This window comes from Camelus bactrianus, chromosome 2 (assembly GCF_048773025.1).
Source record: "Camelus bactrianus isolate YW-2024 breed Bactrian camel chromosome 2, ASM4877302v1, whole genome shotgun sequence".
Classification (NCBI taxonomy): Eukaryota; Metazoa; Chordata; class Mammalia; order Artiodactyla; family Camelidae; genus Camelus; species Camelus bactrianus.
The window spans coordinates 63361448-63375242 of record NC_133540.1 but is presented as its reverse complement, the minus strand read 5'-3'; the positions used below and the strand labels follow the sequence as shown (position 1 = coordinate 63375242).

The 13795-nt window shown below is 36.7% G+C and overlaps 1 protein-coding gene across 1 annotated transcript in view; it reads right to left on the bottom strand.

The window, feature by feature from the left end:
* TACR3 (tachykinin receptor 3) overlaps nt 1–4369 on the bottom strand; it is a 73774-nt gene extending 69405 nt beyond the window's left edge. Inside the window, exon 1 of the mRNA XM_010953617.3 lies at nt 2274–4369. Within this exon, the coding sequence (XP_010951919.1) occupies nt 2274–2821 (548 nt within the window). The 5' untranslated portion in view covers nt 2822–4369. The remainder of the gene's footprint in view (nt 1–2273) is intronic.
* Nucleotides 4370–13795: the final 9426 nt, after the last annotated feature.

The window sequence follows — 13795 nt, the reverse complement described above, 5'->3', positions numbered from 1 at the left end:
CCCATGCAGCCACAACCAAAGGCACCATGACTCACCTGAACTTCCTCAGAGGGGTCAACCTTGCCAACTTGAATCAATGCAATAACTGCAAATACCACAGGACTAGTTTTCTCAGTTCATGTTTTATAAAACACTAATGCAGAAAGATTTTGTGGACTGGTAAACTTGAGAATTCTAATAAATGTTGTATTTGTATAGCCTTTGATTCTAAAATAAATTATCTCTATTTCTGTAATTCTTTTTGTCAATTTTCTGCTCAAATAAAAGTTTTTTTAATTAACAATTTTTAAAAAATTGTCAGTATCCAAATTGGGTATGCTTCAGATTTTGTTGGAAATTGTGTGTTCCTAAATTTTGAAATGTTTTGGTAATTAAATAATATTTTCTAGTAAGGAAATATTAAAGAATAAGTAGTAAAGTATTTATCGATTTCAAACCAGTAAGTGTGGTGAAATACCATTATATTATCTGTTAAAATAACTCCAAGACCATTTCAGATTTTGTGTAAATATTGGCAGAAAAGAATTAGGAAAATGACCTCCCTCGCAGACTTGAAATATCAACTTCACGTACTAAATTTTTATCAAAATTCATAATGCATTATTAGCATTTCAAGAAGATTGTGAGAGTTTTATAACCTACTATCCTAATGTGTCTCCTCTAGATCAGAATGAAGAAAAGTAAATCAAACCAAAACAAAAAAGAAAGATGCTCAAACCAAAGAAACAGTCCTTTCTTGGTGGAGCAAGATTAGAGGCAATTTCACCTGTTCTCCAACTTGGGGCTGATTTTGTTTCTTCTTAGTACTCACTTCAATCCCTACAGAAATGAAAGGGTGAGATACTTGTGGAATATCAGAGACAAAGGGGAAAGGGAAGATTGGCAGTTTCAGAGACTTAAAAAAATGTGGTTTTGTGCTTATTTAGCCCAGTTAGTGGCAACTAACCACAGCTCCTTCAATTTACCCTCTGGACCTGGCATGAGAAAATTGTTTCTAAAGATTTGTGTCATCAATACCTCTGTGCTCACTATTTCAAAACAGTAAACACAGAGAATGGACTTAGGGCAGGAAGTTGTTTTTTTCTTAATTTCTCTCATAGTGGTGGCTTAATGTAGTAAGAATCAGTATTAAGCCTCATTTTACTTTGAAACAACTTGCTAATGTAGAAAAGAAGTGTTCTTTTAGCAGATGAGAATATTGAGACTTGAAGTTAAAGTGACATCACCTCCCACCCCATGCATCCCCCATGCAAGCTGCCAATCACAAAGTGGAGACTGGAATCTACTGGATCTTTTTAACATAACATTTGATTAAAGTGTAACTATTCAGTAACAGGTAAAGATTTACCACTGTTTTAACACAGTATGGGTATTTCATAATGTTCAATATGAGAAAGCAAATGCACCCAGAAATTTAAAAAACTTAAATATGAGAACAAATATTAGAGGTCTATTCAGCTTCGTATAATTGCTTAAGAATCCCAGAATCCCCACTCTAGATGAGGGAACATTCTAAAAATTATCTTAAAAAGTTATAAGGCGGTGTGTCTCATTTGTTAACCATTTATTCTTTGGGTTTTTTGTTGCCCATCATCTGAAAGATTAGGATGCCATCTTCCAGGAGCAGGGTTTACCCAGCTCATGGCCTGCTCAGATTACTGGAAGTTAAATCTAATCTGAAATTCTGCGGAAACTTTTAGCTGACAGCAGTCATTTAGAGGGAGCTTGTTGCCTCTGATAAATCCTGCATAACTGGGAGTCCAAACCAGTGTTGGCTTTGGGGCAAGGATAGAGATTGGAATGGGTGGTGATGAGGACCAGCAAACCAGAAAGAGGAGGGTAACTCATCATTCATTTCTCGTATGCAATAGTGACTGACAGGGAGAAGGAAGACCAGAAAGTACATTTTACAGATAACATCCTTTTTATGGCAGTTGTTTGAAGCCATTTGAGAAAATGTGCTAGTATTGTTTCTAGCTGAGTTTGTCCTGCTTGGGAGGACACATTTTCCCGTCCTTCTCATTTGCTTTCTTCAGTCCCTCAAGATGCCCTTAACGGAGATCAGGGGGTTAGGGTGGGAGTAGGGAGGCGGTAGAAGCAGAAACCGGCTCAATCATTAGACTACAAATGGCTTAGTGACCTCCTTTCCTCAAGAACTGTTTTCTAGTCCCTCTCCTTTTATCAAACCAATTTTGTCACCTTTTCGTTTGTAACGTTCTCCCACTGCCCAGCTCCTCTTTCTCCCTCCACCATCCTCCCAGCCTTCTCCTCACCTGTCCACCGCTATGGCCGTCATAGAGTAGATGCTGGCGAACACCGCTGTGATAGGAAAGAAGTTCTGGAAGCGACAATAGTTGGCGCCGAAGTACCACTCGCTGTGAAGCGCATAGATGAAGTTGACCAAGGTGTTGAAGGCGGCCATGGAGGCATCGGAGAAAGCCAAGTTCACGAGGAAGTAGTTGGTAACGGTCCTCATGCGCTTGTGGGCCAGGATGATCCAGATGACGATAAGATTCCCGAAGACCGCCACGGCCACCACCACGCCGTACGCTAGGGACCAGAGCGCGATGCGCCAGGACGGCTGCACGAACTGGTTGGTGAGGTTGGCCAGGGGCTGCGAAGGCGCCGGGGTGGCGGCGGCCAGTCCCAACGTGGAGGAGGAAGCAGAAAGATTGCCAGCTTGGACTAGCAGTTGCAGCCACCCAGGCTCAGCCACCCCCGTGCCTGCCCCTGGCTGGAACGCAGCGCTCGGGCTCCCGGCGTCCGCTCCCGCTGTTCCTGCACCTTCCGTCCAGTTCGCGGCTGCGGGGAGCGAAGCCATCGCGGTGGGTCTGCAGCCCCGGGTCCCTCGACTCACCCACCGCCAGCCCGGGCCGACTCCCGTGAAGTTCTTTGCCTCTTGCTTGCTTTGCTGCGGAGCGGACCTTAGCCCCTCCCGGAAGCGAAATAGGGACGGTATCACAGCCCTTGCTGGTTAAGCGATGCTCTCAACCTGCAGGTGATGGGGAGCAAGGGCGGCACTTTCTCCGAGGAGTTTGCTAATCTAGCAGGCAGAAAGGATGAAATGGCCGGAAAGAAAGGTGTTAGGGGCAGTCACTAGCGGAGAAGCCCGGCGCGGTCCCTGCGCGAGTTCCGGGCGCCAGCTGGAGCACCGAGGCTCAGGCGCCGCCGCGAGCTTTACGGTCTCTTATAGTCCCTGCTTCGGTGACGCTGTGGGGGCCGCGGCACTGACGAACCCCTTCGTGGGCTACCATTGTGCTGCTTTCTTTCAGCCCGCCCTTCGGATTTCATTCACTAGCTCCTCGTGGGAGCTTGGCGGGTGGATACTCTCTAGGAAGGGCTGCACTTTCTCAGATGCAGTTAAAATCTTTACAAGATTGCTTTCCCTCTTTCAACGTCAAGATATTTTGCTGAGGTCCCTGCTCTCATTTATTGTGAGCTGTTCTTTTCTAAACCAATTAAACCATTCACCTGTAAGTCATGATCCCAGGAGATTTTTCGAAAATAGTGTGAGGACTCTGCGCACCGTGTGCCTCGCGCTTTGTTTAGGTGTCACCGGCTTTTGGAATTTCACTCAACTTACTGCTTGTGTGTTTCTGTCCTCGCTTTTCAGATGTCGTTTCCTCTTGCTCCCACTTCCAGAATCCACCCATCTTCCCCCTTCCTCTAATCTCTGTCACCAGGAAGGAGTCCCCTCGGCTCCGCTTATCCCTAGGTAGAGGGAGACTGGTTTTTCATGGAGAATTCTGCTCAGATTGGAATGACCGAACACACTGAGGGTAAACCAGAAATCCCAAGATGTAGATGTTTCTTAAAACATGGTGACAAGACTTGAATTTCTTCACTTCCCTGGGATAATTGTATTCTGTAAACAATCTAAATACATACACATAGCTATACGGTTTTGGACATTTGGAACCTTGGATTTCAGAGTCTGATCGTGAGGACACACAGATGAAAATAATCTTAATTTCCTGGGCAGACAGGCCGGCCTGACTTGTGAGTTTTGGATTAGAGCAGGTGAGGTAGGGTGTCCAGTGGATTACAAGCTGGATAAAGTAGTCTGTGCTTAGATGGACCTCACCGGCAACATAGCAGGATGTTCTAGAGCCAAGACTTGGTTTTATTAGTCTCTTGGGGGCAGGTGAGAAGGGATTTAGGGTTACACATATGTTAGCAACCCCCCCAAAACACTTGAACGCTCCGAGCCTTGATTTCTTCACTTAAAAATGAAGATTTAAAAAAATCTAGTTTTTATTTTTAAATTTTTTTTAGATTCCACATATGAGTGATCTCATACGGTATTTTTCTTTCTCTCTCTGGCTTACTTCACTAAGCATAAATACAAAACAGAAATAGACTCACAGACATAGAATACAAACTTGTGGTTGCCAAGGAGGTGGGGGGGTGGGAAGAGATAGACTGGGATTTCAAAATTGTAGAATAGATAAACAAGATTATACTGTATAGCATAGGGAAATATATACAAGATCTTATGGTCGCTCACAGAAAAAAAAATGCGACAATGAATATATGTATGTTCATGTATAACTGAAAAATTGTGCTCTACACTGGAATTTGACACAACATTGTAAAATGATTATAAATCAATAAAAAATGTTTAAAAAAATCTAGTTTACAGGGTAATTATGGGGACGAGTAGTTTCAACAGCCTTTCAGCAGCACAAGACAGGAGGGAGACCTCAATAAACGTTAGTGCCCCTTTCCCTTGTTGTCATTGTGTGTTTCATCTAAACATTTTTGGATTAAATGTATCAGAGCAGCAAGTTCTATTTGCTTCAAGAGAAGATAGCTTGTGATTTAAGAGCATTCTGTAATTTATTTCCTGGTTCAGTACCTATTCCTCAAAAACTCTGTTTATTGTACAAATGGACTTAGGGCTACTGGTAATGAATAACATTTTCCTTCTTTAATTTTTTTATGACAAAAAGGTAATATATATAAATAATTTTGAGACAACCTGATAATTATATTGACACAATCCAGCTTCAAAATACCATGCTGAAAATGATAATTATCAAGGGTTACTATTTTCTGTTTCTTCCCAGAAAGGCCTGCAAAAATATGTAATAAATCATAAGTAAAGTTAATAGAGATTCCACACTTCCTGCTTACTAATTTTAAATTAAATCATTTTCTCATGAAAGGCAAATTACTTCTTTCTATCAACTCACCATCTGAAATTACTTGAGTTACAAATGAAAGCCTCTTCTCTAATGAAATCAAAGAAGAATTAAAAAAATCCTTTGTATGACACACCATTTATCAAGATTACAAAATGGACCATGTTGTGGTTTGGTAGTTATGCATATTTTGATCAAATATTTAAAGTTGTAAAATTACTCAGCTGTGTAGGAATCTATTCAGTTTATACTGTTGCTTTACTTATCCATACAGAACATTATAAGTCTGTGATCTTGTCCTTATTAGACTTAACACATGAGTAGAGATGATATGAGAAAAATGAGTGGTGATGGAATTAGAAGAAGTTACAATGAAAGGGGTGTAAAGTGTTGTTTACTTTCAGAGGAAGAGAGGGATGCAGGTCATGGCTTTACTTTTGGACTTGCTTTACATAGAGAGAATCCCCCTGTGTCCCAGTAGGGTAGTCGTTACCCATTCATTCCTTCAGTCATTCCTTTAACATGTATTGAGTGTACTTCCTTCCAGGAGCTATACCAAGTACTAGGGAGGTAGCAATGAAACAACCAAATGTGAATTCTGTCCTCAGGGAGTCTGCAGTCTAGCAGTATTTTTTGACATTAAAACAAGTATTGTGAGTGGTAGAATAGGCAAATTCTGAGAAAAATGAGAATGTGTAGCTAAGTAGGAGGATGTTGTGCCCACTGGATTCTGGACTCTGTCAACTTCTCTTAAAAATTTCTTTGTGAGGATAAAATGAAGTGCCAAAAAGAAAGATAGGCTAAGCAGAAACTTATGCCTTAAAAGATGGGAAGGTTTAGGAGATAATGGTTACGGAGGAGGTTTGCCAACTAAGAGAATTTGATGAATAATATGGCCATTGTAGCTCCAGAGTCTGAATCCTGCCCTTATCTGAGTCACTCTGCTGGTTTTCCAGTTCTTTGTCTTACCATAAGAACGCCAAATGCCTTAGCCTTGGACCACTGAGGAAAGGAGCCGAGAGGCTGAAGATACGGTAGCACACTAGGTGACGTAGAGAAGAATCCTATACTCCCACATTTAAGACCTGGGAGTATTTGTGAGAGTGTCCCTATGCAAATGCATGAGGATACTGGGAGATTAGCCAAGCATGGGACCCCAGGAGACATTAATAGGTTTTAGATAATAGTGTGTAAATCTTGGTTTGACTGCATAAATGTAATACAAATTATGATTATTTATGTGAATGCTTGAAATTTATTCTTGATGCAAGAAATGTTTGCCTATTTTATTATGCACAATAGATTACATTTCTTCCAAATTTTATTTACTCTCCATATTTTCACTTAGAATACATACTTGTTATGTTTCCCAGTGATTTGCTAACAATTTACACTAATAGAATGGATGCTGGTCATATATTAATTATTTTTTCCTGTCTTACAATTCAAGGAGATAATATGGCATATTTCATACTTGTATTATTTTAACAGGCTTCCTAAAAAATACGTATAACAGAGTAGAATTTCAGGTAGTGTTGCTGGCTAGTAAAGGAGTTATTTTTGGAAAAAAAAAAGGTTGTCAAATTTCTAGATGTCTGTCTCCGACAATAATCTTCTGTTTGACAGTTCTCTTACATTTTTTTCAGTATGTTAATTGTTTCCCACTATAATGAAAATTTCTTTTTCACTTTAATCAGTGACAGATTCTGATAGTCCATTCTTTGACTCTTTTTTAAAAAATACATTTTTTAATTGAAGTATAGTCAGTTTATGATGTGTCAGTTTCTGGTGTACAGCACAGTGCTTCGGTCATATAGGAACGTACATATATTCACATTCTTTGACCTTGCTTTATGTTTTTTCCTTCTATTGTTTCATCGTCCTTGCTTTGCAGTTACATTGGATCATTTCTACCCTCTGAATTTTGGACTCCTACAAACAGGCTGCTGAGTATTGCTGACAACCAATCAATCAATCAAAAATCAATACATCTCCACTTAATTGTACTCCTTAGCAATTCTTGCTGTCTACCAGACACCCTTTCCATGTGGGTCTGTGATCAGTTCCCAGCTATTCCTCAGTTCTCTTTCTTTTCCATCTTCCTTTTTATGCTCAACATACTATATTGTTTCCAATTTATCTGACAAAATTAAAACCATCAGCTAAGAATTTCACATTTCTGTTCATTTCATCCATTTTTTAGTCATTTCTTATTGTCTCTGTGGAAGTGGTTTACTTCTTTTATCTGTACTGCCTGTTCTTTCAACAATTCCTCTCTCTTCTTTTCTCTTGAACACCTCTTTAGGACTGAGACATCCAAGGATCTATATAAAAAGCCCTTTCCTGACTGCATTCTGATTTAGTTACCACTTTATCTCTCTTCTTTTATTCCTAGGTGATCTTTTTAAACGAAATATTTATTTGTCAGTGCTCTGTCCTATCAATTACCTGCATGTTAAACCACACTTTCACTTTCCATCCTTAATTTTCTTGACCTCTCTGTAGCATTAGCATTTGACATTTGCGTTAGCTTCCTAGGGCTGTCATAACACGTTACCACAGATGGACTAGCTTAAACAACAGAATTTATCCTCGCACAGTTTGGGAGGTTAGGAATCAGAAAACAGGATGTGAGCAAGGCTGTTGTTGCTGTTGTTGTTGTTGTTGTTGTTGTTTTGTTGTTTTTCTGGAAGCTGTGAGGGAGAATCTGTTCCATGCCTTCTCTCTCCTAGTTTCTGTTGGTTGCTGGCAATCTTCAGTGTTCCTGGATTTATAGATACATTACTCCAATCTCTGCTGTCATCACATGATATTCTCCTTGTGGGTCTTTACATCACTTTCCCTGTGTATTTTTCTGTGTCCACATCACACTTTTCTCTTAAAGTCATCAGTTACTGAATTAAGACCAACCCCAAACTAATAGACCTCGTCTTCTGCAGTCACTTCAGCCTCGACAGTACCCAAGCTGAACTCACCTTCAAGGTCTTAAACCTTTTCTTTCCATTTTTCCCATGGTGATAAGGAAATGAATCTGGCTGAATTTAGTTACCCAAACTAGGAACTGGGGAATTATTCTAGATTTCTTTGCATTTTTCTTTCTTTCCTTGTTCCACAAATCCAGTCACTTACCAACTCTGGTAGAGTCAGCATTCTTGGAAGTTCTTATGTCATCTGTTCTTACTTCTATTCTCACTGATACTTTCCTACTTTAAATTTCTATTAATTCTGTGGATTCTGTGACAGGCTCATGATGGATCACTTTGATGAATGGATCACCGCTGATTTTAGTCAGCATCATACCTGTCAACTATGCTTGGCAATGGTTTAGAGAGATCTTTCTAAACAAAAAATTAGATGGATTATCTTCCTGCCAAAAATCTTTCAGTGGAAATCAAAAAGTCCCTTCGATACTAGGTCCCTGTTTGCTTCTTTAACTTTATCTTTTCCTTCTTCCTTTCCTGGTTCTTCACTTTAGCTATCTAGAACTACGGGCAATTCTTCCAGCGTATCTTATTCTTTTACACATCATGTTTTCACAGTTCTGGTTCCTCTTCCGGGAATACCTTTTCCCTTCCTACAATTTGTCACCTATTCTTTAGATTTTGTTTTGATTATTTCTTTTTTGAAGAAACTTCCTATCATGGGGCAGTCCATTATAGTACCCTGTTTATGTCATTAGCTTGGCTCTTCTTACACCATCCTGTAATTACTGATTTACCTGTATGTCTCCCCAGCTAAGATATAAGACATTTAAGAGCCAAGTATGAACTTTATTCAGCTGGCTACCTGAGAACCTATACCAGGTATATGTAAATGGAACCACTAAATGCTTAACACTAAATTATTTAAAAGCACATTTGATTTATAAAAATAAGACCTTTCAGAAATAAAGTTTATTTTATTGGATTTGTTATTTATAGGTGAAATTTATGTTGTATTGAAAATGGTTATTTTAGAAGTTAATTTGTGTTTTAAATATTAGGAAGAAATAATTTTATGATTTATGTAGGAAAATACACTGATATGTTTTACATAAGAAGTAATATACTGGTCTTTTCCCCTTTCCCTTGCCCTAATGAGATTAATACCGTCTACCATTATCACTAGATTCACAGAAGATCGTATTAGATTTTATTTTGATAGTGAGTTTGTAATTATCTCAAGGTACACATTCTTGTGCACTTAATAGAATGCCATATTTTATGAAATCATTTGATTTACACACATACACACAGAATATTCAAACATCACATTCATTCCCTACAACAAAATACCATATTAAATATTCACAGAACTTCAGTTTTTGTTTCTCTTTTGTATAAAATATATAATAGAAAATGGGGGATTTTCTTCTATTGCTGAGTAACTTCACTAAAAATATTTCTTTCATACCCTCTAATTACATATTAATAGAAATAAATAATAAGTATCCACAATTATTCATTCTATTCACCAGGTTACTGGTAACATCTCCAATTCTTGTGTGTATTTTCCCTGTCAAATTTCAGGCAAAGAAATGTGATACAGATATTTATAGTTCACATTTCAAACAGTGAGTTTGAGAAAGCTTTGTACATTAAATCAGCTGAGAAGGTTTTGTAAAATCTCAGTAAAGAAAAATTGTATAATTCCACTACACTGATTGGTAATGTAAGAAATTAAATTATTTGGAAGTATACTTGGTTTCCCAGAATCTCCAAATGAATCACTTGTGGAAGGGAGACTATAATAGTTTCTGATACATGATACAGAGAGCTATATTAATTTTATATATAATTAACTTTCCCTGAAAATGTGCAATTTTCATAAAAGAGAACCTAAAATTATCTTTCTTGTTTTGCTCATTTTTGTCATTTTTTTTCTTGTGATTTAGTTCTTGTGTTCATATTATGTGGAATGGGTTTTCATCCATATGGTTAACTGCTTCCTCTACTACTTCTATATAAAAAATAATGACCTGTACAGCTTAGGTAAAAAGAATAATAAGATCTTTGAAACACAGTAAAGTATTTTGAATACATAACTCTTATTTCTCTGATGTAATTTTTTTCTTCTTTCTTTTGTTCCTTCTTTTAAAGCAGAATACAACAAATGCTCAAAAATTTGGATATTTATAAACAGATCTTTTTTATAAGCTTTAGTTGAAAAGATGATTTTTTTTCTGGATCTTTAAAAGACTTGAAAACTCCAGTGTTGTGGCAAGAAGCTACTCAGCATTCACTCAGTCAGAAAATATTTATTGAGGTGCTGTTTTAGGTATAGAAATTATACAGGATTTTGCTTTGATGCAACTTGACTATGGAGTTTTTCTAAATATATTATACCTTTTTCTTAGGGACAGATACTATGAAAATATTTTATCAGCTACTTTTTAAAGATTGATTTTACATTTAATTTAATTAAATAGCTGTTATTTATGGAGCATTTATTCTGAAAGGCACTGTACTGACATAAATCTTAACTTTATCCTTAAACACTACTAAAGTACATGAGGTACCTACTTTACAGAAACAAAAGCAGAGACTTCAGGAGGTTAATTTGTCCAAGACACAGAGATGGTAAATGGAGGGAGAAACTTTGCAGTATAAAGAAATGGACTCACTTGCAATGTTTGAAAAAATTTAATGTTGAAGATAATATTTAAAAAGAGCTTTAAATTGCAGAATGACAACTCATCTGTTGTTTATAGCTCTTACAAACCAAGAACTGGGTGGGAAGCAATTAAAAAAAAAGAGCAAATCCCTCTCCCCTTCAAAATAGCAAGCACTCTTAAAATAATAACCCAAAATACTGATGTATAAATTATTAAGGAAGTAGAAATTGGTATCCTATAAAGCAATATAGGATCTTAATTATTACTATCACAGTCTTTGAGTCCAGTAATTTCACTCCTAGTGATTTGATCTAAGGAAATAGTCAGAAATTCAGACAAAAATTTATGTGCAAGAATGTATAGTGGCATGATATTTATGAAGTCAAAATGTAAAGGCATACATGTAAAATAATTTTGGCATGTTTGAACTTGGTATCTTCAAAGAAGAGTTTTATCCTGTCACTTGAAGAGCATATTTTAAATGTTCTAAAATTAGATAGAAATGATGGTTGTACCACACTGTGAATGTACTAAATAACACTGAACTGTATACTTTAAAATGATTTAAATGGTGGATTTTATGTTTTGTGAATTTTGCCTAAAATTTTAAAACATAAAATTTTATGTTATGTGAATCTTACTTAAAACAGGAAACTTTATCAAAGAAAAAAAGAGCTAGAGTCAGAAAAATTCATGTCACAATAAAAATTTATACAAAAGAATCAACTCTAGATGTACTCAATAAAGTTATTCAACCACTTGGTCTCTAGATAAGGAAATAATATTATATGTTGCAGGCAAAAAATAAATCACCCATAGGTTTAATAAATCATTCTGGTCTCAGAATTTAAATGATAACATTGCCTGCTGGAATAGAGTTGAGGAATTCTTTAAAAATTCTTAGGGAAATAAAACTGTGTTTGAAAAAAATTTATCTCATTGATTAAACTCTTTTTCAAATGTTAAGATAATAGAAAGACATTTTTAAATACACAGGGTCTCAGGTATAGCACTGATGAGTGTCTCATAGAAGACAAACAAAACTACAAGAAACCAACAAACAAGCAGACAAAAATGCAAACAGATAATCTGTTTGGAATTAAAACCAAACCTCTTAGAATAAACATAGGCAAAACATTATCTGACATAAATCTTAGCAATGTTCTCTTAGGGCAGTCTACCCAGGCAATAGAAATAAAAGCAAAAATAAACAAGTGGGACCTAGTTAAACTTACAAGCTTTTGTATAGCAAAGGAAACCATAAGCAAAACAAAAAGACAACCTATAGAATGGGAGAAAATATTTGCAAAAGATGAGACTGACAAGGGCTTAATTTCCAGAAAATATAAACAGCTCATACAACTTAATAATAAAAAACAAACAACCCAGTCCAAAAATGGGCAGAGGACCTAAACAATCAGTTCTCCAGTGAAGACATATAAATGGCCAATAGGCATGTGAAAAAATACTCAGTATTGCTAATTGAGAAATGAAAATCCAAACTACAGTGAGGTATCACCTCACACTAGTCAGAATGACCATCATTCAAAAGTCCACAAATGATAAATACTGGACAGGGTGTGGAGAAAAGGAACCCTCCTACACTTTTGGTGGAATGTAGTTTGGTGCAACCATTATGGAAAACAGTATGGCGATTTCCTCAAAAGACAAAAAATAGACTTACTGTATGATCCAGCAATCCCATTTCTGGGCATGTATACAGAAGGAACTCTAATTTGAAGATACATGAACCCCAATGTTCATAGTAGCACTATTTACAATAGCCAAGATGTGGAAACAACGTAAGTATCCATCAATAGATGACTGGATAAAGAAGGTGTGGTATATTTATACAATGAAATACTACTCAACCATAAAAAAGAATAAAATAATGCCATTTGCAGCAACATGGATGGACCTGGAGACTGTCACTCTAAGTGAAGTAAGCCAGAAAGAGAAGGAAAAATACCATATAATATCACTTATATGTGGAATCTGAGAAAAAAAAAAAGACAAATGAACTTATTTACAAAACAGAAATAGACTTAGAGACATAGAAAACAAACTTATGGTTACCTGGGGTGGTGGGGGTGGGAAGGGATAAATTGGGAGTTCGAGGTTTGCAGATACTAACTACTATATATAAAATAGATAAACAACAAGTTTATACTGTATAGCACAGGGAACTATATTCAATATCTTGTAGTAACCTATAATGGAAAAGAATATGAAAATGAATATATGTATGTATATGTATGACTGAACTATTATGCTGTACACCAGAAATTGGCACAACATCTTAATCCTTCAATAAAACAAAACAACATAAACAAACAAACAAAATGCAACCAACAAAAGCAGACTAGAATAGTTATGGTTTAAAGACTGGGACTGTAGACTAGACCATATGGGTATGATCCATAGTGATAACTCCGAAGTGGTTGATATTGTCACTGCCAATGTTTTTAAACATACACATGCATAACATAGTCAGAGATGTGGGGATTAGCTACTACACTCTAAAGAGCAAATAACAATATCAAAGTCACCCTTGAGAATCCTCTGTATCACTTATAAAGTATAGTATGTGTGCACACCATATTTCCTAAGGAATAAAATAGCTAGTCTTCAAACTGGAATATATTGCTGCTGCTTCAGTTTAGCACAAGATAAAGTATTACATTGTATTCAGGGTCTAGCTGGTATAAAATGCACATTTAAACACTAGAATCATAATTATTTGTACAAAACAGTGAGAGCTGAGAATGACTGAATCAAAGGTTCACGTCTCCTACCTCCTCTTCTCCCTCAATAACTAAATGAAGGAGATGAGAAGTGTATTATCTGAACAACGTAGATCACATCTCTCCTTCCTTTCTTTTCTCCCTGCCTCTCATTCCATTTTTTACTTTCTTTGTTTTCCAGGTATATTTATTGAAATTTCAGAAAATTAAATGCATATATGATGTAATTCCATAGTGTTATATGGTGATGATAATTTTGCCGCCTGAAGTCTTACTCTCAAGTAGTTTGGAGACAATTTTCCAGAGAAACAAAA